The sequence below is a fragment of the Hakea prostrata genome, chromosome 5 (assembly GCF_041222555.1).
Source record: "Hakea prostrata isolate BN-2017 chromosome 5, UWA_Hpros_2, whole genome shotgun sequence".
NCBI classification, from domain to species: domain Eukaryota; kingdom Viridiplantae; phylum Streptophyta; class Magnoliopsida; order Proteales; family Proteaceae; genus Hakea; species Hakea prostrata.
This window is the reverse complement of record NC_142604.1, coordinates 32,166,827-32,193,242: the sequence shown is the minus strand read 5'-3', so window position 1 is coordinate 32,193,242 and position 26,416 is coordinate 32,166,827. Positions and strand designations below refer to the sequence as shown.

The following is a 26,416-nucleotide window of genomic DNA, read 5'->3' as shown; positions in this document are numbered from 1 at the left end:
TTCGGATTCCGGTAGTGGTTCTTTTCCATTTGGGCACTGTAAAATGGGAGAAATAAACAAGCACAACGGGATGACAATTTTGTACACACAACTTCAAACAATTCCCATACAGAATAAAAACATTTAACGATTTTCATGATTTATTAGGGGCATTTAAGTAATACCATGAAACAAGCCTATGCGCTTAACTGTAACCTGCAACCATGACAGCCTCATAAGCCGATTTTTCGAAGTCTTCATAAGTCTTCCGTCCTTGGAATCTTGTGTTTTCGGAGAGAGAGAGAGAGAGAGAGAGAGAGGAGAGAGAGAGAGCAATGGGGGAAACAAAGATGGTTCACTCACCATTGATCACTTATGCCTCGATGCTTTCTCTTCTCAGTCTCTGCCCTCCATTCGTTATACTTCTGTAAGTCTTCTTTTCAGTCACTGTAAATCAATTCATTTATGGGATGGATTTGTTATTTTATTTTTTTGGGTTTAATGCTTGTTCATTTCTTCCACTTTGATTTTTAGTATAAGGAAACGTTGATGTTTGAATTAATTATTTCTGCTGAATCTCTGTTCTTTTAGATCCGTCCAAATGTGAGTTCTGGTTGGGTTCGAACTGTTTGATAACTAAATATTGACTGGATGCTGGCTGCTGTTTTATGGGTTTGAATTTTGAGCTTTTATGAAGTTTAATTAATATTGCTCTCGATACTTTAGTTTATGATTTAAGTGCGATCGGTGGGTTGGCCTGGGAAAATGGGTTCACATCTCTGTATTTGATTTCCGATGATATTTATCCAATAAGAGTACGGTTGCAGTGCTTAATCATGCGTATTGGCTCTGTTTGAGGTAATCTTCATTTGAAGTAAAAGTAGGGTCTAATTTACTATGTACGTTTTTTACATTGCAGATGGTATACAATGGTTCACGCAGATGGGTCTGTTCTTCAAACTTGGAATCACCTAAGGCAGCATGGATTACAAGGATTTTTAGACATTTGGCCAAGACCAACTGCTGTTGCATGGAAAATCATTGGATGTTATGCAGCATTTGAAGCTGCACTTCAACTCTTCCTACCTGGCAAAAGGGTTGAAGGACCAATCTCTCCAGCAGGGAATCGGCCTGTCTACAAGGTACTATGGTTAGCTCGCATTGCTACATCATATAATTAATGAATTGCTGCAGGATTCTAGCTAATTTGTTTCTTGCTCATTTTAGGCAAATGGTGTGGCAGCATATGCAGTAACTTTGATAACATATGTCAGCTTGTGGTGGTAAGTACCTCCGCTGTTGCTTATGTTGTTTTACATTTTTAGTTTTTCAGGTGGCATTGAAGTTTGAGGGTGGCCCTTGGTGCGATTGTGAGATGGCTCCAATGTGACATAGTGGTCACAGGTTCAAGTCTAGAAACAGTCTCTCTATGGAATGGGTTAAGGCTACATACTGTGATCTTCTTTAGGCCCTACAGTGACGGGAACCGTGAGCACTAGGGGATGCCCTTTTTGTGGCATTGAAGTTTGAAGGCTCGCATTGAGTGTCCTTAGTTCCATAATAGTTTAGTGGCATTTTAGTGGAAGAAGGGGTTTATCTTACTCTTCACTACTTTTAGCATTTTTGTGATACAAAATCACCATACTGACCCAAGGGCTTTTTGTCCAACAAGAATTGGATCTAATTAGACAAATTATTTCATTTTTAATTTTTAGTCTTTTAATTGTTTTAGTTTTCCTAGTAGAAGTGAATTTGGCTTTGAGTTGCACTTTGTTTTTGAGTTTCATATTTCAATTTGGTTCCCCCCCCCTCTTTAAATACATGCTTGTAACACCCAGCAGAGACTAGAGTTGATTGTGAGAGAAATAAGTGTTTTGAGAATCAAATTGTGAGATTTCTTCCTCCTGTCTCTACTTTCTCTCTTCTTCCTGTTCTTCTAGTTCTCTTTCTGTCACAGCCCACCACAGCAGCCTGTTTTACATGCATGCGTCACTCTGGGTTATGATTTATTGGTTTTAAGTGAAGTGCCCTAGTCTTGCATTAATAAAAGTTGGCAAACTGGATTTGTTCATGGTACAAGTTAATTTTGATGATTTTATTACATGGCTTTGTCTTCTGCTGGAGGTTTTATTTTTATTTTTTAGTTTTTTACATTTTATCAGATGCACTTCATATTTATCCTGTTTAGTTTTTATTTTTATTTTTTCCCATTCATTCATGGTCTGAGTTGTTGTGTATAGTGCATGCGCTCTAGATTCATAATTTTTCCCAGGGTCTCTTGAAATTGAAGGGTATCAATTTGCACCAATCTTCTCATCCTCTGTATTTTTGATGATTGGGAACTATATGAGTGTCTTAATAGTTTGTTGATGGTTTAAGGACTATTGAAGTTAAACTGATGAGTGCAGCTTATATGTTCTCAATATTGTGTTTCAGGTTTGGAATATTTAACCCTGCCATAGTTTATGATCATCTGGGAGAAATATATTCAGCACTAATATTTGGAAGCTTCATCTTCTGTGTCCTCTTATACATCAAAGTGGGGATTTCAACCATAATGACTAGAGTCCAATTGTTTACTTTTTCCCCTATAATTTTGTGTTTTGTTCTCTAATGTGCATGTTTTATATTTTTTAGGGTCATGTGGCACCTTCTTCTGCTGATTCTGGGTCGTCAGGGAATGCTATCATTGATTTCTATTGGGTGAGCCTTTCAGCTGTCTATTAGCTGTTTTATATGTGCTTCTATTTGTTATACTTCTCAAACTTGGAATTGCTAAAGTAAGATTCTGTACAATCAGATGCGACTAAAAAATAGTTCTTAGATTCCTTGCATTTCTGTCATGTCTCTTCAAGATTTACTTACAACCTCGTGCAAATTATCTTGTGTTCCCATCCATTTCACTCAAAGGCTTGAACAATTAGGGAAGGGCTCTATCAATCTATAGTGCTCCTTGCACCTGCAGCCCAAGATCCCATAGTCCTTGCATGTGGAACTCACGTGCAAGGAAGAAAATTCGACCAAAACAGGAATTTTGACCTTGCAAAAGGCCGAAATTTCAATGTCGGTCGAAATTTCGGTTGAAACTGGACACTTTTTTTTTCTGGAAATTGGAACTTCAATTTCGGGTCTCATATGGGGTCAAAATGATTTGGATTCTTGTATACTACTATTTCAAGCATAATAAACACAATGGAACTAATGTTTTGCAAAAAAAAAAAACATTGAAAATTATCATTCAAGTATACTAACAAATGACTAGTTCCGACAAGTGCAAACTGTATTGCATACAGGTATAAAATCATCAGCATAGATGAATTGTTTGGTAGAATGGTTACATATACAATAAATCAACAAAATAAAATGACCGACTAGATCAAGTGATGGTGTCTCACATATATTAAGTTGAAGCCTATATATCATTTATATATAAAATAAAAATACAATTTAGAAAATAATTATTAAAATCAAAAAATGAAAAAATGGTAGCAAAAAATAAAAAGATAAGTTTAACAAAACACAATCATAGATCATATGCTAGGCTAAACATATATTAATTTCAAGGCAATACAAGATCACTTAAGGCATGAACAAAACAAAAATAAAAAAAAGGGGAAGTTTGGAACTGTTGGGTATGACTCATGCTTCACATCCTATTGTTGCTAGAGTTTCCTTTGTAGTTGTTGTGGCTTAGGAGGTGTTTGGAGCAAAAAAAAGGAGCAAAAGAGGTGTTTGAAGGCAAACGAGTCATGGAAATTAGGTGAAAATGGGATAGAAATCAACAAAAACAAAGGAAAAACAAGTTGGAATGTTGAAATGGTTGAAATTTTGATCGAGATGGTCGAAACCTCCGAAATGGTCGAAATCTCCGAAATTTCGGTCAAAATTTGACAAGTTTTCGAAATAATTGGAATTTCGTTTCGTTTTTGAAAAATGCAGACATTTCGACCGAAATTGTCGAAATTTCGGTCAAATTTTCTTCTATGCTCATGTGATATTTCTTCGGGTGGCATTGAGGGAGAAGAAATGTTGTTGCTTACCCCTTTGTCGCACTTATGAGATGTTAATACATGGCACCCCTATTCTAATACAATGTCCATTTCCATTTCACCTAAAAGCTTGAATGGCAAAGGCAGCGTCAATATTTACATCAGTGCTTTCATGCCTTGAAAATGTTGGTAGGCAACAAGAAGAAATTATAACCAACGCTATCTGTGTCCAGTTTAGCTCAGAAACCAAGTTGATGAAGATCTGTTGTCCGAGAAATGATCTACTCATAGTTGACCAGGTGGTGCCTTGACATCCAGGTGTTTTGGTTGACCTGAGCACCTTGTTGCATAATTGGTCTTGCCTTGTATCTTAACCTTCTCTCACACCATGGCTTGTCTAGTGCCTTGACAACTACAGATCAACCAGTGGTAGACAGTTGGGATAGAGAAAGGAGAGAATGAAATTTGGGGAAGAGAGGCGAGAGAGGAAGGAGAGGAGAAAGTAGGGTAAGGCAACAACCACACTTTAAAATGTAACCAATTCTTAGTCCATTCGTTTAAATCATGTGGCCTTGCAATGTTTTCAAAGTTGTAAAGAAAACAACAAATAAAACTGGATTCTATAATACCAATCAATATGCTGATGTGGCATTATCCTAAGTTAACTAAAGTACTAACCAAAAGATGAGGAGACCCCCTCCATCTGTAGACCATTTTTCTAAGAAGTTCTAACTAACCAAACCCTAATTTGACTAAAGTGATTTCCTATTAAATAAAACATTAATGAAGATTGCATAATTAACCACAAGAAGCAAGTAAGCCTCTAATATCCTACTGGATTGAAACCAATTTGGGCTTCGCTTGCCTTGGTCTGAGTGTTTCCAAACTGCTTCATGTGGGTTTAAGAAACTGCGACTAAGCCAATTTGAAGAAGAGAAAATAACATTGTATGAACATGGTCAATGATGTTAGTTAGAAAGAAGTGGACCAACATTTTGCATTTGAAACAATATGAAGCAACGTAAAGCTCTAAGTTTGATCACAAGTATCTTGAGGAAAAAGTTGCATGTAATAGGGTTTTGTTCTTTAAAAACTGCATTTGAATAAATTTTTGTGGTTTTATTTAACAGTATTGTAACTCACATCAGCTGTTGAAATGGTTCAAATCAGGCTGCTTGTTTTCAATCTATGGAAACCAAGGTTTTAAGGATTGACAGTTCATTATCTAGATTGCCTGGTCCATGTTAGGATGGGCTGGATGTGTAACACCGATGTAGATCAAAGTAGAAGAGTAAAGTTGCAAATAAATTCAGAAGTTATTATTCATGTGAATGGTGACACGTAGGGTGGCAACAAGCTATGGTTGGGCCGGCCTTTTTTAAAACTCTGACCCTGACCATAGATACCCTAGCCCAGCACTGACCTTGACTCTACAGAGCTGTGGGTGAAGTTGGACACTTAACGCTGAGCCTGGCCCTGACCCTGACCACAAAACAGTAAACGTGCATAATTCTATATTGTTGCCTCCTGTTGTGAAAAATAACCTCGCTGTGGCAGGCCCGAGTCAAACACTAAACCTTGAACCAGGCAGGATTTTGAGTCCAAACCTTTTCCAGACTCGGGGCAGGCTAGGTTGGGTTCAGGCAATCAGGGCCAATCTTGCCCCCTAGAGACACTTGTTACTGTTCTTGTGAACTGTTCATATTAAAAGTGCTGTGGATCACCTTGACGGCAGGCTTTGAGTAGGATTTCTGAGATTCCTTTCGGCCTTCTAAATTGATTAGTTTCTAGTTTCAGATTTATAAAGTAGGCTTCAGTTTCTATGCAAGTCCTTTGTTTCTGTTTTGCTCGATGTAGCTTCTATTTTCATTTGGTTTCTATTGTAATCCTCCTGTTGGCCAAAATGGGAGTTACTATATTTAACGATGCGTGCATTATAAATAAACATATGTGGCTTAGCATAAGGATAGAGATTGAAGAAAATGTTGAAGCTGTGAGACACAGTGATGATCTAGTGAGAGACAGTGGGTGGGAGGATGACAGGCTTAGAGTGTGATATAGCCTCAATCAAATGAGGGCCAACTAACCAAGATCTTGTGCAGATATAACTGCAGGCTCCAAAAGTAAGGGATTTTGTTATGAGGACTATAACGGGATTAATTCTGTTGTTAAAGATTGGATCTTTAATGTAGTTAGGCTAGGTGATCTCAAATGGTAGGTTTTGGCTTGGGTTTCTTAGTTTAAGTTTCAAAGCAAGAAATGTGATTTCTTGAAATGGTGGTTTTGACCGGAGGGTCAAATGGGTTTAGAATCCAATGATTTTTGGACCGAACCTTGGGATTATTGCATTGATGATGCTCTTCAAGTTTGGATGGTTTGCCTCAGCGGAATGAAAGTTATTCAAATTCTTGAATTTAGGGAATTGGGGTGTGAAATCAAGAATTGCTAGATCTAGGGGTCATAGAAAAAAATTCGAGGGAAACTTAAGTTCCGACTAGGTGAAAATGGGAAACTTAGGTGAAAAGCTGGGAAATTTCGAAGAAACTTAGGACTTTTTTGTGCAAGTTTCGATAGGTTTTAAGGAGTATTTTGGGGTGGGACTTTGCATTTAAGCTAATTAAGTATAAAGAACACGTTGACATATGCATTTTGCGAAAAAGTCAATGTAGATATGTCATTCAATGTACATAGAAATGATAGGATCAATGTAGAGTTGTTTGAGAAGTATACTATAAACTTAATTACTTCAGTACATAACATTCAATATATAACTTCTAAGTTCAAAATATCAATTACGAAGTAATTGACAGTAAAAGGGAAGTACAACTCAATGCCAAGAGAATTGCCTCGGTGAATCCATCTCGTGAGCTGAGTAGTACTGTGTTTGTAACATCCTCTCCTCCGACAACGAACATAGACATCCCATGGCATGTCATGCCTATGGTTGTCGAGGTAATCGACAACTGGAACTCTATGAGTCTGGTCATCAACATACCTAAGATAACCAGCTTGAGGGAATACACAATTCAGATAGGGAAGTCCTAATGGAAGGGGTATTGGTCGTGGTATTTGTGGAAACTTTAAAAAAAGAAAAAAATAAATAAAGAATTTGGGGAAACCACAAAACTTGCAGGAAAAAGTCCTAGGTTGTTATATATGTGACTTGAATCTGCGTGACTGGCGGGGGTGGCAGCTCCCCAGACGTAAATTCTTGTGTGTTCTTGTTTTATCTTTTTCTCTCTTTTGTTGTGTGTTTGTTCCTCTGTTTTGAACCCAACACAAGTTTTCACGAAATTTCCTAGGTTTTCCTGATTTCCTATGTTTCCCCGAAATTTCCCAGGTTTCCTTCGAATTTTTACTCATGAACCGGCTGGCCCAGCCTAGTCGAACAAGGTTTTGACCCAATTAGGGGAAATTTCCCAGTTTTACATGGTTTGGTCAAAATTTCTCAGGTTTCAATCGAAATCTGGGACTTTTTTTTCGCTCCCCCAAGGTTTCGTTTTGATGTTCTCAAAATGGGAAATTTTGATCGAAAATTCAATGGTTTCAATTGAATTTTGTACGATGCTAGGGATTGCCTGGTTGGTAAAGGATGAAGTTGGGATTGAACTTGTGGCAGCAATTTGAGTGTGTCTTGCTGAGGTTCGTAGGATGGTAGTTCTTGATAATGAAAGGAACAAAGGGTTGTTGTTTGGGTTTGGAGATAAAAGTAGAAATTAAAGGTGACTAGAAGAAGGGGATGGGGCAGGCTGTCAGAATGGAGACCCTTTTAGATGCTTTAGATTGAACAGCAATGGATTTTGAATGTTGTTGATTCAGCCATGGCAAGGATCTTGGCTTGATCTCACCTTGGAGCCTTAGGGTTTTTCAATGCTTGGTCCTTCTCTCATCAAAACTGACAAAACCAGTAGTTGCATCATCAGACACACACATAAGAAGCACTCAAACGGATAAATAGTTATGTTCTGAACTTTGTAGTGTTCCATTGAGTTGGGGGCCATTTATGGCCATACATAAGTAACCCTAGGAGGATTAGGACTGAGAATATGACCTAAACTAAGACAGCAGTTTTAACTCCAATGGTGACTAGGCAGAGAAAATTTGGTTACTGTACATTATTGAAAGCTGAAAATAAATTTAGACTTTAGATAAAAGGCTGAAGTACTAAAATGATCTTGCTGTCCCTATCTTTAAATTGGGCAGAATTACCGAACTACCCGTGCCCAACTGAAATTACATGACTTGCAAATAAGATTAAGTACGGATGCTACTACTACTACTGTTGTGCTGCTGCGCAGCATGCCTAGGGGCTTCTCCTGGCTGTGGCCTTCCACTTTGTGCGTCATTTGGGTCTTACATTAGAGAGCTGTTCCCGTCTGCTGTTCTATATCCTCTTCTCTTCTTATTCTTTTATTTTTATGTTCCTTTTTATTTTCTTTGAAATTGGAACATAAGCAGTAACTAATAAAGTTTCTGTTGTTCAACTGTTCTTTCTTACTGTGTTGATCCTGGCTTTAATTGATCTCTCACTGTTTTTCCCCCCTTATTCGAGGATTACATTTTGCATTAAGTACATAAAGTGTCTTACTGCAACTATTTGATTTTTGTGCTTCAGAGTTCAACTGGTGGATCTGAACTGATTTCTGATCAGGCTACCCTTGCTGGGGGGGCGGGGGGAGGAATCCTTGATCTGCTCCCAAACCCCTGATTCTTCATTAAGATGACTGTTGAAATGCCTTTTTCCCTGCTACTATATGTTGCCCAAGTTGTATGCATCCTTGATATTGTTTATAAGTAGAATTCTCGTAGTAAATAAATGGTTTGCTTGCATGTTAACATCATATAATTTCACAGCATATTTGTTCTCTTATCTTGTCATCCATTAAAGACAAATGAAAACTTAATATTCTCATTGTTGATGCAGGGCATGGAGCTCTATCCTCGTATAGGCAAGCATTTTGATATAAAGGTTTTCACCAACTGCAGATTTGGTATGATGGCCTGGGCTGTTCTTGCTGTAACCTATTGCATCAAACAGGTTAGTTTCTGTAGTACTGTTGTATAATGTAACTGTCTTAAATTCCTGACTTGCATCATATGGCTTCCCATTTATGTCATTAACAGTTTTGGATTCTGAAAACCGCCGTGTTTTGCTCTGGTTTTCTTTTGCATGTCTGCTTCCCCCCCCCCCCCCCCCCCAATTAAGATTCAGGTGGAAAATTCGAGATTATTATGATAATTTCTGTTTCCTAGTGGAATCAATCATAGGCTGCCTTGTGAAATCTTATGCATGTCTCTGTTTTCACCTTACCTATTATGCCATTACAACATACAAGTCATACACAGATTTTGAAGTAGCAAGGTTCTCCATTTTTCAAAATAAGCAGCCGGAGGAGATTATTCCTTCTGTTATGTGCACGTCATTTAAGATTAACGCAGGGTTTCTTTTTCGCTGGATAAGAGATGGACATGTTTTCTAAGTCCTGAACACATTTCCTTATGCAGTTCTTGGTTAATTAAATCCAGTCTTTTGGATTACTTATGCTGATCTCCTGACCCCCCCCCCCTCCACCTCAAGCTTCAGACAAGTTTCTTTTCCCTCTTTCATTAATAACTTCTTCAGTAAGAATTAGTACACTTTTATGAGTAATATTTTTTGTTACCTTTTACTTGTGAAGCAAAACATGTTACTTATTTGTTGAAAATGGAATTGGCAACCATTGTCGACGGATCACTTGTGTTTTAAATAATATCTAAAACCTATTGTAATATGATATTATAGTTTGACTTAATAGTAACAGAAGATTTTGGAAAGGTAAAGACCAATAAAATCAGATTAAGAATCTCGGATGCAAGCAATCCCAATGATCCAATCTGTGGTCAGATTTGAGAGAAAGGGAACTGCATCATTAAGCGAAGAAATCAGATTGATGTAAAGAGAGGGGAAGGAAATAAGATTGCTTGATGCTTGGGAAGAGGATGAGAGGAGAGAAATTGGTTTGAGATGCTAATCCCTTATGCACAAGCAGCACAACCCAACGTCAAAACTCTTAGTGGAACTCATACGCCTGAGTCAATTATCTACTACTAGTGTATTACTATAAAAATGAAGTTTGACTGAACAAGGAAACTTGAAGCAAACTTAACTATTAATCTAAACCTGGAATCCTACATATCTAAACCCTACCCAAATTAAAGACTTGCATAATAACCTCCCAAATTTTATAATATTTCTTCAGTATCTTACTGAACCAAAAAACTGGAAAGGTTTAGATAATAATCTCATAAATAAAAATGATACTTCCTCAATATATTGCTGAACCAACAAACTGAATTGGGACCATCTCCTTGTGTTCTAATAGTCTGATGGGTCAAGAAATGTTCAGTCAAATATTTGGTTCCCCTAGTGCTTAGAAATAAAAAAAGGGTCCTCGAGTCTTATAGAAGGGAAGAATACAATAGCTTCGGAGTCTGTCTTCTGCTTTGCTTCAGTATATGAATCAAGTTTGGAAGATGTCAAGTTGATTGCATGTGCTCATCCTAAAAATTTTCAACCTATAGAACATCCATCACTGCACTAGAGTCTACTGTTGCTTCACCAATATTAATTATCTCACCCCCCTTTTATGCTTGTTTCACATCAGAATGGTCTTGTTCTTGTGTTGACACTTTTGGATTTTCCTGTGGCTTCTTCGTTGTTTGTGCAACTTCCTTTGGTTCTGAGCAACAACCAGTCCTTAAGAATGAATGTTCAGCATGTGTGTGAAAGCTCTAGGGTGCACAAAGAAATTTACTGTGGTCAAAGATGGCCTCTGTACATCAAGTTATTCTTTTGATTTTTCTTTAATAATGTGATTAGAAAAATCAAATACTTCATAATAAACACCATTGGAATTTCCGGAAGTTGAGAACTCAACAAAGACTTCATCCTCGGACTCAATGATGATTTTGTTGGTTTTTTGGAAGTATCTCCACCATAGACCAAAATGTGAAGTTTTCACATTTCTCTAGTCTCTCCACCTATGAAATTAAATTACAGTTTTTCTATTGGCAAAAAAACACTGGTCTTGAAATTTAAGTATCCATGGGCAGTTTTAGATTTGATTCCAATAGATAAAAAAAGATCCAGATTATGTATTTCATATACCAAGTTACCAACATGCTTAGAGATAAATTAGTTATATCTGAGATAAAGGAAGCAACAGTGTTGTTAATGAAAGAAATTAAATCGATGGAAAGGGAGTGAGAGATAAAATTGATTGTTTGGGAATAGTAAGAGAAGAATTTAGTTTGGGTTAGAATCCTGTATGGAACATCGTTCTCATGGTTGATCTATAGTACTGAAGTGGGTGAAAGAAAACAAGTCAGCAGAAATAAGGCAAGCAAGGCTGTTGAGGTTCCCACCTAGGCCACTAGGGTGCTCAAGTTGATTGAGGTTCTTGGACACCTAGGCATTGCATTGATAACTATGATATAATTTCCCAGCAATACTTTAACTCTTAGAAAAACTTATATCCTTTCCTCCTTCATCTAATGAATTTTTGGATTGCAAGCATGAATAGAAATTGCACCCAAAAGGAAACTTGTAGCAAACTAAATGTTTATCTAACCCATATTAAAATAAAAGATGATATAATATTCTCTCCCAAATAAAATAAATCTTTGCAAGTATTCTACTGAACCAATTAACTGGTTTGGAAACTTCTGAAGGTAGGCCCCCTTTGTTCTGGATTGGGTGAGAAGGGAAAAAGAATGAAATTAAATTATGGAATATGTAGTTTCTGGTGCTGTGGTCTATAGCAGAGAGGAAATCAAGATGGGTGGGGATTTTTCTGGAAGTAAGGAAATACGACGTGGAGAGAGATTCAAAAGTAATTTTACATTAATAGTGTTTAAGTCATTTAGTAGGACTTTGAAGTGAATGGGGCAGGAAAAAGAGGGATGCCACCTCAGCCAATGAGAGAGTAGATGCATTAATGAGGTTTTCTAGAAGTTTTCAGCCCTTTCTATAACAGTCACATTTATGGGAAACAAGTGTAAGTTTTCCACCCCTTTTTTGCTTTTCCTCTGTTTTCCATCAAACAAACACACCCTAAACGAAGAGCCATAGATAAAATTTCATAAATGTACTGGCTCATTAAATGCAGCAAAGCCTATCGAATAACCCAGATGGTGGAGCACTAAAGGAGCGGAGGGATATAAAATGTAATATTACATACTCACCCTCATTTTCTGTTCCATTGGTTGTCCCGGAATGGTGGACATAACTGACTTATTGATTTTTTCTTCAAAGATTTATAATGTCTTCCAGCATCCAGGATTGAGATAATTTTGATTAAGTCTCTTGTTGAATTGAATTCTTGTTCAAAAGACATCCTGAATGGTACTCTAAAAATTGAGTTTCTCAGTGGCAGCCTGCACTTCTGAAACCATCTGTGGGATTTCGGACAGGTCCTGATAGCCAGCAGAGATGCATGATGTGTGGCTTAATTTCTGATTATGAATTCTGCTGTCTTCACTTATGGGACTCACTCTGTACAAATCTCGTTATAGCGGGGTGTTGGGAAGGGTGGGATGAAAACAGTTCTAACCTTCGGCTTGCACAAAATGGCTGCTCTGAGATTGTAGCTGTCTCAAGACTACCTTGATTGTATCATTTAGTTCCTGATTTCTGGAGGTTAATTACACAAAATCTCTCTACAGCTTCTTATGTTACTTTGTTCTACTTAACAGTATGAAGAACTGGGGCAAGTAGCTGACTCTATGCTTGTTAACACTGCATTGATGCTTGTGTATGTCACCAAGTTTTTCTGGTGGGAAGCTGGATACTGGAACACAATGGATATCGCACATGACCGAGGTTTGCAAACTGCTTCTCTCTCCCTCCACCCCCACCCCACCACCCATCCCCCCTAAAATATTGACGACAATAAATAAAATGAAAATAAAATAAAAAGAAACTTCTTTGTGAGCTTATAGATTTATCAATGGTGGTATCTTGAGGTTATAACTGTAATCAGATAGTAATATGATGAAATTAAATTTACCGTTCATTAGTACGTGGCGGTAAAATTGGTCTATTGCAACCTGGTGGCTACGTGTTTGAAGTTTGAACAAAAAGCCAGCATCTCAAACTAGAAAACACCCCCTCCACCAAAATTGCGGTAAGGCTGCCATTGTATGCCCTATCCTGACCCAGATCCGAATCCTCTCCAGCTCCCTACCAATCCCATTTTGGACAAGTGCAGGGCTATCATGCCTGTGTGAGGTTGGGCGGGCAGGGAATTGAGAGGATCCCCATCCTCCTGACCCTACAGTAGTGGGATTCTCATGCATCTGGTATGTCCTTATTAATGTTCTGTGTTATAAACAAGAAGATACTATGGACAAACTCAACTTTATGGGTTGAATGGTATTGATTTAATTTCTTCCAGTAACACTATTTGCTTCTTTTATCTCATATTTGATAATCAAGCCTGCTTGCATCCGATATCGATAACCATGTCTAGAGATTATATCAATTGGTATTAGAGCTAAACTTGGATGTTAGTGCCCTGTAGGCAGGTATGCTGCCCTCTTTTTTGCTGTCCACCATCAACTTCAATTCGTGTAAGATAACTTGCAAATGGGTGAAAGGAATAAAGAGAAAATTTAGCGACAGTATGAAGAATTTGATCACTAATTGCTTATCACATCCAATCATATGGGATTTCAGGTTAATGAGTTGATGGCAGTCACTAAATAATGGGTGGAACAATCAGATGACTGACCACTGATGTGGGAGGCATAGTGGCTCCAGTTATTATTGAAGAATCACCTATGGAGGAGCATAAATCAATTGATCTTTGGTCATACCAGTTGAATTTGTGCTTTCATGTTCTGACTTCAACAATGGATTCCTTATCATTGTACCATTAAGTCATGGTTTAATCATCTTTTATTTTTATGTTTTACACTAAAGATTGGGGGGAGGGGGAGAACTAATGTAGTTGTATTAAACTTTGGAGGCCTATGTGCAGTCTTGGGAGGCACATATGGTGGTTGTAGTTCAGTAGGCTGAAATTGACCTTTGTGCATTTATATATAGGTGGCGCCTTTCTTTTTTTTCTTCTTTTTTTCTGGGTTTAATTATAATGTGACTAGTTTATGAGTGCCTATAAACTGGAGATAAAGTTAGTAGTGAGATTAACCGTCAGGTTTTTGGGTTAGATTAGGATGCTTAATTGTTAGATAGAGTTTTATTTTGAATTTATTTACCATATGGAGTGTGTTAGACTGGTTAGGAGTTCTTTTACCAGTCAATTTAGGATTCTTAGAAGGCTTTTATATATTTGATACACCTCATCAGTTATGGGTAATTTAAGAAAAGAATGAGCTTTTCTTGTGAAGTTTAGTGATGTTAGGAATGCATGGGATTTGTATCCTTCCTTTCTCCTGTTTTCTTTCTCCTGTTTTCTCTTCTTATCTTATTTTCCTCCCCTTACATTTATCCGATCTCTTCCCTTGATAACACGTTTGTTTCTTTATCACCAGAACTGATTATAGATTATCTTTGAGTCTGCTTGCATCTGAGATTGATAAATTGGATATGACATAATAACAAAATTCATGCCTTTGGGTTTGTATAACCTTCAATCCTAAGAGTTTCTGGTGTCCTTGCTTGCTTCAAAGGAATACATTCCTGTGCCATTTGGAGCCAAGACACTAATTTTTTTTTTATCTTTAGTCAACAGAATCTTGAGTTTGTCAGGGAGAGGCCTGGCTTCCTAGCTAGTGTCCTAATTTAACTATATTGGTGACATGTTTAGGAATGACTACCATGAAAATGAAACTGAAAATGGAAGATATAATGCACATGAACTCCCTAGTTTTTCTTTGTAGAAAAGCATAAATCAACATTTGTAGCACTATAGTGCAACCATAGTTTGTATACTTATTATATTTATCTGGATAATAGAATATTTCAGTTAAGATTCATAGCACAGTAGAGATGTTGTTTGCATTAGAGATTTTATGTAGTAAATCCCATGAAAATTAAACTAAGATATAATGGTTTGTAACTCCCTGGCGCCTTTCATGATGGAATTGTTCAATACCTTCTCAACTTTTTTAGCGTCTGTGTTAGATAGTGCATTTCTACTTTTCGTATTCATTTGGCCAGTTGTTTCCAAGTAAAACTATCTATCCAGTATTTGTCCTTGGATATTCTACTTTCTCCTTTCATTCTGCTGTTCTGTGGACTTACTATATGTATTTTGGACAGCCTCTTTTGTATATTTGATAGAAAAGAGCATTGTATGCTGTATCTATGCTGTAGGGCTCTGGTTTACTCTCTTAGAAAATAAATTTTGATTTTCTAAATTGTTCTTTGAGCAATTTTTTAAATTACAAAACTTATTTGTTTTGTTGTTGTAATGCTGCTTTTTGAATGATTGTTGCCTTTTCTACAAGACTAAGATTGCATGAGTCTCAGTTAATTTCAGAAAGCTGTGGCAGACTTAGCCACAGGGTTATCAAGTTATCATGGATTGCTAATTTTAGGAAGGTTATGGGCAATTTTGTAATTTGATTCAGATGTCATGTCAGGTCAGTTATTAGGTTGTACGTGAGTTTCATTTTCAGATGTGCCACCTAGACATTTTGGGAGGACTGAACGACCAAGCCATTCATAAATCAATTATCTACATTAAACTTGTCAATTCCTTTGAGTCGATTAGCTAGGTCTGACAAGTTGACAACATAGGGATTCAGCATATGGGGATATGAACGTCTTTTTTTAATGGGACTTTTGACTTTTCCTCTATCTTGTGCATCTGTTACCAAAATGTAGTTTTGTTCTTTAAATTTCTACACATAATAACCTCAGTTAGGACGCATTATCATGGTAGTGGCCTTAAGCATGTTGATTCCTTGATAAAACAATAATATGCATGCATTACCTAAAAGAGTTGAAGATAGTTGAATAATATGGTCATATCAATTTTTTTTAGTTCTCCTAGACATACACTGACTGTCTTGCTGTTCCCTGTTCTATGTTTCATTCTTGCAGCTGGCTTTTATATTTGTTGGGGTTGCTTGGTTTGGGTCCCCTCTATTTATACTTCTCCTGGAATGTACCTGGTCAACCATCCTGTAAATCTTGGTATTCAGGTAATTGAGTAGGATCATAGATAATGTGTGAGCATCAAGTCTACAAAGTTGGTGTCCGATGTGACTTACTTTATCTACAGTTGAGGTTTGCTTGGTCAGGTAGAGAACATTTGGTTCCCCATTAGTCCGTTACTCTTTGGACCATATTTTTCTGCATCACATATCAAAGGAATACATAGGAGATGGATCCTATCCTTGGTTGCTAATGCTATCAAAGTACAATAACTGCCTAAATTAAAAATCCCGTTTTCTGGATTGAGCCTTTATTTTCCTGGCTATCCAAATACTAGGCTTTTTTTTTCTTTCTTTCTTTCTTTCCTCCTCCAGGAACAACCTGCGAATATGATGTTTTCAGAATTAGTTATTTAAACACGTATTGGTGGGTGATCTGGTAATGATCCCAAACCAACATATTGATACTTGGGGCTGGGCAGGATTCTAGATACTTTGTTAGATTAATTATACACTTCATCTTAGACTTGCCTATTGTTGTAAGCTGTGAAGTTCGCCTGGACTCCGATCTATTAACGTGAACTCAATTTTCCTGCTTTCTAGTTCTCATAAGATGTATCTTTTCATTTTTAGTTTAAAATTTATTGAGGTAGTAACATTCTTGTCTTCTGTTACCCATTTTTCCAGCTTGCACTTTTTATTCTTGTTGCCGGTGTTTTGTGCATATATATTAACTATGACTGTGACCGGCAAAGGCAAGAGTTCCGCAGAACAAATGGAAAGTGCTCAGTGTGGGGGAAAGCTCCATCCAAGGTGTTTGTCCTATTTCCTGTTTTCTAATTTTGATTCCAGCTGTCCTTTTTTTGTATGTTTACTCCAATTCATTGTTGACCTGCAAAGAATACTTATCCTGTTCCATTCATTCACAGATAGAGGCCCAGTATCGTACCACAAATGGGGAAACAAAGACTAGCATTCTTTTGACCTCAGGATGGTGAGTTGTCCATAATTTGAATTTTTTGAGGGGTGTTGGTGAAAAGATACATATGGCAATGTGTTACTTCCTCCTCAGCCTCCTTTTTAGCTTGATAATACTTTCACTGTACAATATTTGATTTGGACTTAGACTGTTTTAACAATAGATCCTGATACATGGTTCCCGCAGGTGGGGTTTAGCTCGTCACTTTCACTATGTGCCAGAAATATCAGCTTCTTTCTTTTGGACCCTACCGGCTCTTTTCAACCATGTGAGCATGTCTACTTCTGAGAGTTCTTTCTATCTGAGAAACTTTTAAGGGTCATCCTTATTTATATTGATAATTCTCTTCAATTGGGCTTTTACAGTTTCTACCATACTTTTATGTGATGTTTCTGACAATCCTCCTCTTTGACCGGGCCAAGAGAGATGACGATCGTTGTCAAGCCAAGTAAGCAAAAAATCAACTGAATATCATCATTCCCCAGTATGCCTTCTTGATTGCAAGTATATCAATATGGTAGACTAGAGCTGCCAACACAGTTTACCATAATTCTGTCTTGTCTGTTTTGCCTGGAATCTTTTTTGTAGCTCCAGATTTAGTTGTTGTCTTGTTATTCATTTTCTGATGACCATGGTGTGCAGAATTCATGGGTGGGAGTGCACAATATTTAGATAATAGACTCTTAACCTTTCATGAACTCTATCTAGAAATCTTTAGTTGAATAGAACTTGGTTTGTCCACAGTAATCAAGAAGCATATGGTCCTACCTTTTCATTGTTGAAGAGACAATATTGGGTTTAGCACTCCCTTTTAAGCTAGAGCATATAGATCACCATGCCCAGCTTTAAACAATCCTTTAGGAATGCAGAACCAGAGGTCAAATGAGCAAGGCGCCAAGCTGATCATCTGAGGTGATGAAACAAGTAGCAATCGGTTTCTTCCTGACAACAACACAAAAAGTGGCAATCAATTTCAATGACATATATTCAGCAATGTGAATAACAACTTGATTGTCATAAGTCATCTCCATAGACTGAACCACATAAGCTATAGCATGGGCCAGCTCAATAGTCAGCCTTAAAACCGGACCTACATATAGTTTGCTTGTTAGTTTACCAAGTAACTAGATTCCCTTTAATGAGAGTACAATATCTTGTAGTAGATTGCCTTACACTAGTAGTGTCAGCCGAGTCAGCATTAAATAATCCCACCAGAGTTCATTAGGTTTGTAAATAAGCCCCTTTTAAATCTAATAAATAGGTTGTGCTTCATGCTTTTTTCTGTAATCGTCTGTGCTGTAAAAACCTGGTTGTTGTCAACTTGTCATCATGATATATTCTTCAAGCGATATTTTTGCCTTCATTTTGTTTTTTTGGTTTGTTCCTCAATTTTGGGTTAGTACTGGGTTTCTTTTGAGCTAGCATGACCGCAAGGAATGTGGTTGTGCATATTTACTGAGATGGTCGTTATTTGAACTCAAGCTGTTAGGCAAACAGAGTCCAGATTTTTCAACATGGATGGTAATGAGCTACTGTTGACAGGTACGGAAAATACTGGAAGTTATACTGTGATAAAGTTCCTTATAGAATCATCCCTGGAATCTACTGATGAACTTTTGGATGGCTGGGTAGTGCTGTTGAGAGGCATGCGAAATATTGGATGTCATCCTGCGATAAAGTTCTTACAGAATCATTCCTGGAACCTACTGATGAACTTTTGGATGGACAAAGCTTTGCTCCTTGTGTATGTTTGTAAGAATGGCTGGTAATTCAGAGATCCACTTTGACCGATTATCATTTCTTGCCAGTTAATATTATTTGCCATGAGTCAAGTCCCTGTATGTTTTAATAGTGTACCTTAGAAGCATGGACAACCAACATATATAATTATTCAATTTTGGTTTGCATCTCAGGAGCAACATGCATATTTCAATTAGATATATATGTGTCAGGCTGAATTTTAATTTATACACAGCTTCGCAGTTCTTGTTCTTGTTCTTGTTCTTGTTCTACATGCATCAAATGTTTGCTTAAGGCGGGTGGTGTCTTGTGCTCGCTCTTAGCCCTCGGATTGAAAGATGAAATAATTATGTTAAAAATGGGATGAAGCAAGAAATGAATGCCCTAAGGCTGACAGCTTTTGCAACAAGGCACTGCCCTTGTGACATGGCAGGTAAGGTCGTAAAATGGTGTCTTTCAACTTGAACCCACGACCGTTAGGTCTCTATGGAGTTACCTATCCAGCTAGGATCTCGCTTGGGTAGTGCATTTGATGTGATGCTGTGCCTATGGTGTACATCGTTGGATGAATGTCGTATAGATTTAATTAAATTTTAGTTGCTCAAGACACCTTGTGTACATATAATCAAGTTAAATGAAAGAAAAACCGGTTTTTCTTTAGAACAAGTTGAATTATACAGAATCCACAGCATGGTGGGTATCACAGGGGTGACAACGTTAGATGCACTACCCAAGTAAGATCAGTCCTGCTTATGTTTGAAAGTTTAAAATGATTTTCCAAAATAGTGCTGATACCCTGGAACTCTTGGCATCCCATGATATTTTTAGGACTCGCTCCCTCAATGATATTGAAATGTAATTGCTTCATTTCTGTTGTTGCAAAACTGTACTTATAGGTCACTAGTATAAAGTAAGTAAAAATGTAGGTGTGATCTTCCAAATCGTTTCATCACCACGATATTCCATCCTTTTTTTTTTTATTAAAAAAATTCGTTTCATTAATAGCAACTTCATATTTGATTTCAATAATATTAATATTAATTGTAATAATTAATCTTTCTAAAATTTCCTTTGATAATTCTTGTGTCTTTTTTTTTCTTTCCCTTGTAACTCTTAGATATCTCTTGGTGTCTCTTCAAGAATTTTTTTATTTATTTAACACTTGTCAATTAGTATGAATTATATAGTTCTAATTAAATTTTATCTATTAAGAATAATAATTATTATTATACTGAATTATAGTTGTAGATAAAATTTATTAAAGATTTATTGAGTAAAAAATTAAAATTTTGAATATCATTTATTAGTAGGTTAAATATCTAATTGATTGAATAAATAATAGTATTTTTTTTGGGTAAAATACTAGTATTTAAGGAAATGGAAATGTAGTTGTGTTCCTTGATTTTATGATATTATAAGAGTAGTAAGATACTAAGATGTGCAATTAAAAATAAATAATTAAAAGCATCACAAAAACTATTACATAATTTTAGGTAAGATATTGTTACATAGTTGCATGGCTCACAAGCCCTTGGAACAAGATGATGGGGAAATAAGAGCACATTACCATCATAGGGTTGGTCGGTTGGTAAAATCAACATCTTTCAATGGAGAGGATGTGGGTTCGATCCTGTTTCATGGTATTAATACCCTCATCCCAATAATAAAAAATTGCCTGTTCTATAAAATAAGAGTACATCCAAGGAAGGGACTCATAGCTGTCTGTGCTATGGTTGGATTCATTGAGTGTGGATCCTCTAGCCATGGGGGTAGAGGAGTGTGCTCTTTTTAGGAGGAAGATTCACCTCCGAACACTTACAAGATGAACCGGGGGTGGGTTTCCCTTTTATATATATAGTGGAGAGCTGGGAGTGGAGCACAATGCTCTATCCTTGCGGCGTAGAGAATCCCAGCTTGGATTCATTCCTTCAACATTAAATCATATTTAGACATTTTTGATAATGTTGTCTCATATATGATTCAATTACTAAGCGGTCTTATGGCAAAATGTTGCATGGTCCAATTCTGGGGGCACTCATCTGATCCACCCAATGCGTCTTAAGCTCGCGATCCTTTTCAATTATCTAATATAATTGCTATTGAAAATAAGGAACTTTGGTTATAACTTTCAAACGACAAGCATCTTAATTACTTTTGAGTTTTGACAGTAGTGACAATACGTCCACGCTGATGGTTCGTATGAAGCTGGCATAGTAATAAAGGCCCAATATAAGAAATAACAAAGATGCAAAGGTACACAATTTAAATGTTTTGGTATAATAATAGCCTACGTTCACAAGATGGCCATATAGAAAGAATTATAAATCAAGGAAATTGTAACATAAACATCTCACCCACGCTAAGCATGGGACCAACTCAAAAAGGAATTGCTTTCTTATGATATCTAAAGAGAAACTGAAATCTTATCTTTTTCATTCATTGCAAAGATATTTAAAGACCATGAGGAAAGCTACACGTGCTACACTTAATCAGAGACATACACGTGTCTCTATATCCCCCCTCAAACTAGGCCGAGGTATAAGGCCAAGTTTGCTACACAAAATCTGAAATTCCCGCCGAGGTAGTGGTTTGGTAAACATATCAGCTATCTGATGTTTAGAGGATACAAAATGAGTAACCAAATGTCCAAGTGCCACCTTCTCCCGAACAAAATGATAATCCAATTCCACATGTTTAGTACGAGCATGAAAAACCGGATTTATAGTCATGTGTAGCGCGCTCATATTGTCACAATAAAGAGCTGTTGGAGATTTTTGAGGAATGCCAATATCACGAAGCAAAAAACTTAACCAAGTGAGTTCAGCGGTAGTGGAAGCCATAGCCCTGTATTCGGCTTCAGTGCTAGAACGTGAAACTGTGGGCTGCTTCTTTGCACTCCAAGATATGCAATTACTCCCCAAAAATGTACAATAACCGGTAGTGGACCTTCTAGTGGTAGGACACCCAGCCCAATCCGCATCAGAAAATCCATATAAGTGAAATGAGCTCTGTTGATGAATCTGTAGCCCATAATCAAGGGTTCCCTTTACATAACATAAAATGCGTTTTAGCAACATGAAATCATCCAGGGTAGGATTGTGCATAGCTTGACATACCGAATTAACTGAGAATGATAAATCGGGCCTTGTTATTGTGAGATACTGTAGACCTCCCACCAAACTACGAAAAAATGTAACATTTGAAAATGGGCTAGAAGTATTAGGTGTTTTAGACTGAGACACCATAGGAGTAGGCATGGGCTTGACATCCTCCAATTTAGCCCGTTTGAGAAGATCTCTAGCATATTTAGCTTGTGATAGAAAAAGCCCAGAAGAGGTAGGAAAAACTTCTATACCCAGAAAATAGTGTAATGGGCCCAGATCTTTCATTGCAAAAGTTTTACTGAGAGCAGAAATGAAACTCATGATAAACTCCATATCATTTCCAGTTAACACAATATCATCCACGTAGAGAAGCAAAAGCAAAACCTTCCCTTGTGATCGATAGATGAACAATGAACTGTCCGAAGAAGAACACACAAATCCAAACTCAAGTAAAAACATGCTGAATCTGTCAAACCAAGCCCGTGGTGCCTGACGAAGCCCATATAAAGATCTATGCAATTTACATACTGCCTTGGGCTGATGTGGATCAATAAACCCAGGTGGCTGAGTCATATACACCGATGTTTTCAAAAAACCATGGAGAAAAGCATTTTTAACATCTAATTGCCGAATCGGCCACTTTAACATGGTGGCAATACTAAGTACCAACCGAATCGAACCGGGCTTGATGACAGGACTGAATGTTTCAAAATAGTCTAACCCTTCTTGTTGAGTATAACCCCGTGCGACTAAGCGTGCTTTAAGCCGCTCAAGAGACGCATCAGCCTTCAATTTTGTTTTATAAATCCACTTGCAACTGACAATATTCATATCCGATGTCCGAGGTACCAAAGACCAAGTTTTATTTTGTTCTAAAGCTATCATTTCTTCTTTCATAGCATTAAACCAACCTGAATGAAGCAAGGCCTCTTTTACTGAAGTAGGCTCAGAAGGAATAGTGACAGTACTTAGCACATATCTCGGATTGGGCTTCACAATACCAGCTTTGGACCGAGTTACCATAGAATGCAATTGACCCATAGTTGAATTAAGTATATCATTATTAGTAATGGGCTGAGAAACATCTAAAGCATTAGAGGGCAAAACAGAAGGCCCAACAGGTGATGAAACAGGAGATAGCCCACCAAAGCTGGATGTAGCTAATCCATCTAATCCAGAATTAGAATTAATAAGCCCATCCGAATTCTCATTTGGTGAATTTTGTATAATAGACCCAGCAGGAACATAATTGTTAACATCAACAGCTACCTGCGTCGGAGAAGACGCCGGAGCTGGGTCACTCATATCATCAAACCAAGACTTAGCACAACGAGAATTATCCAAACTGCCAAATGAAGTAACTACAACAGGAGTCAGAATAGGACCATCCTTATAAGAGACCCATCCCTCAAATGTACTAAGTTGTAGTTTGGAAAAATCCGGAATATTAGAACTAGAAGTACTGTGAAATGGAAATGAACCTTCATCAAAAACAACACTGCGAGAGATATATACTCTACCAGTAGAACGATGATAACATCGATACCCCTTATATTTGTCACTATATCCCAAAAACACACACAAGAGAGATCTGGGATCAAACTTATTCGCAGCATAAGGACGAAGACAAGGGAAACAAGCAGAACCAAAAACTTGCAAAGCTGAGTATTGTGGATCTTGGCCAAACAGCAACTTCAAAGGTGTTTTCATACTAAGTATTTGTGAAGGCAATCGATTGATCAAAAACACTGCTGTTAAAAAAGCTTCAACCCAAAAACACAATGGAACGGAAGCATGAAATATCATGGCTAAACCCAATTCAACCAAATGTCTGTGCTTCCTCTCTACAATACTATTTTGTGCTGGAGTACCACGACAAGAGACATGATGTAAAATACCATTATCAACTAAACATTTCTGAAAATTCCTTGAAACAAATTCACCACCCCCATCTGATTGAAAAACCTTAATCTGAGAATTAAATTGTCTCTCCACCATTGCCTTAAATTGTAGAAAACAAGTGAAAAACTCAGACTTACGCCGGAGAGGATATAACCAAGTGTAGCGCGAAAAATCATCAACAAAGAGAGCATAATATCCAATCTTTTGTACACTAAGTACGGGAGCTTTACCCCATAAGTCACAATGAACTCTTTCAAGAGGGGCTCGAGCTCTGGTAAAGGAACTGACGAAAGGAAGATGAGCAGTTTTGCTCATTTGACAACTACTACAAACATGCCGAGATCTACAATTCATACGAATGAAACCATGAGTCTTCAAAAACTAAGTAATACGGGGATAGGGATGGCCCAATCTCTGGTGCCATTTATCTTCAGATGCAACACAAAATCTGGAGGAAAAATAAGCTTGCGAATCTGCAGTACCAGCATCATCATCGAAGACATACAGACCACCTTGCTTACTCCTCGATGCCAAAGTTACTCTGGTTTGAGGATCCTTAACAGAGAAACCAGAATCAGAAAATTCAACTAAACATCCAAGATCAGTTGTTAATTTCGACACAGATAGGAGATTCTTTTTAATCGCAGGAACTACCAACACATCCTTTAAAGGTATAGTAGAATGACCAGCCTTAACAACTCCAGATCCTCTATGCGTTATAGGTAACCGAGCACCATTACCCACCATAAGAGTAGAAGAAGAACGTTTAAGAGGAATGAAAGTAGAAAGATTACCTGGATCAGAGGTGACATGATCAGTGGCACCTGAATCAGGAAACCATCGATTATCCTGAGAATCATTTAAATGCATAGCAGTCAAAGCTTTCGGTATAGAACCAGCCTGATAAGTATGATCGAATCGGTTCCAACATTTGAGGGCACCATGTCCTAATTTCTTGCATATTTGACAACGCATAACAGAGTTGGAAGAAAAAGAATCTTGATTCTCTTTATCAGAAACCCCTACCTTAGTAATCTGAGAGAAACCTCGGTTGTGTGAGGAGAAAGAACCAGAAAAACGTCCACCACGGCCTGCTCTACCTCCTCCTCTAAAACGATGTCCACCACGACTAGTGTCATCTCCCTTCAGGGTCTGGGCAGAAAAAACAATGCCTGAATTTGGTTGTGCAACAGTCGAATTTGGTGACTCTCCAAGAATTCCCCTAGTTCGCAAATCATGACTCTGAAGAAGAGGAATAATTTCTGCATATGTGGGAACTGGGGGCTTCAACATTGTTGTAGCAAATGAGTCATAAGAAGACCCTAAATTGGTAAGTAACAGAAAAACTTTCCTTTGATCTGAAACAGGTTTCCCAATGGATGCTAACTGATCGCAGAGTGTCTTGAACTGTATCAAAAAATCAGCAAGGGAAGTCGAATCAATCTTGCGCAAGAAGTGAAGTCTTGACAGAAGTTCAAACTCCCTGTCTTCAGAAGCGTGAGAGAAATTATCAGATAGAGTTTTCCAAAGATTGAAAGAAGATGTCGCCCCTACGGCTAAACCAAGAACTCCATCACTAAGCGTTCCAGTTATCCATGCTTTGACAAGTCGATCGGTGCGAATCCACGCCTGATAATAAGGATTAAGAGACTCTTCTCCAGTAGCAATTTGAATCACTCGATCAGGAACAGGGATACTACCATCAACAAAACCAATCAGATCTTGGCTTTCGATCAGAGACCGGATCTGTGTCTCCCAGAGAAGATAATTCTCGGAAGTGAGTTTTATTGTCATAAAATTTGTAACATTTAGTGAACACGGGTAAGGAAAGAAGGAAACAGACGTAGAAGAAGACGCCATGGCTAGAAAGCTTCAAAAACAAGAAAAGCAAATATTGCGTGAAAAGAAAGCAACCCAATAGAAAAGAGGATAAAAACAAAAAACTGAATTGTGCAGAAGAAGTTAACACTTGTGGCTCTGATGCCATAAAGAGAAACTGAAATCTTATCTTTTTCATTCATTGCAAAGATATTTAAAGACCATGAGGAAAGCTACACGTGCTACACTTAATCAGAGACATACACGTGTCTCTATAATATCATCCTCATTACCATTACCACAACGATAGATATTACAAGGAGGTAATATACCAAAAGACCTTAGTAGTTGCTAGTGATAACTCACCTAACTCAAGATACCCACTCAATTCTTGAGATCATCTTCTAGACTACTACACACCTTGAAATTTGAGGCTTTTGAGTTATGTAGGAGCACATCTCCCTCCTTTCTTTCTTCTTCTTCTTTTTTATTTTTTATTTGATGTGTCCAACAATTCATCCTCCTTTGTATTCCTGCAAAATAATGTCAAGCGTGGGCCAACTCGGCAGTCGGGAAGCCACCTCCGAAGGTTAAATTAATAAGTGAATTATCACCAAACTTTGGTTAGTTGTAGAGCCTAATTGAAAAATGATAATGGAGGGAAACGATTCAGATACCTCTGCTTTGTATGATACTTTAGTTTATATAGGGGTTACCTCTTATTCTCGATCATTGAATTCACTCATATTTTTCCTTCATTACCGTCCGATTGTAGGGTTTTCCCCCCCTCAATCCAAGTTAGT

At 37.5% G+C, this 26,416-nt stretch overlaps 1 protein-coding gene across 1 annotated transcript; it reads left to right on the top strand.

Annotated features, from left to right (window-relative positions):
• The first annotated feature begins 234 nt into the window (after positions 1–234).
• DWF5 (Ergosterol biosynthesis ERG4/ERG24 family) lies at positions 235–19,051 on the top strand. The gene is made up of 13 exons (XM_089155895.1): positions 235–406; positions 899–1,121; positions 1,207–1,262; positions 2,416–2,518; positions 2,617–2,682; positions 8,893–9,006; positions 12,702–12,828; positions 16,018–16,118; positions 16,758–16,883; positions 17,000–17,064; positions 17,236–17,317; positions 17,415–17,497; positions 18,592–19,051. The coding sequence occupies exons 1-13, from the start codon at positions 315–317 to the stop codon at positions 18,656–18,658; spliced, it is 1,305 nt and encodes a 434-aa protein (XP_089012021.1). The 5' UTR covers positions 235–314; the 3' UTR covers positions 18,659–19,051.
• The last annotated feature ends 7,365 nt before the right edge of the window (positions 19,052–26,416 follow it).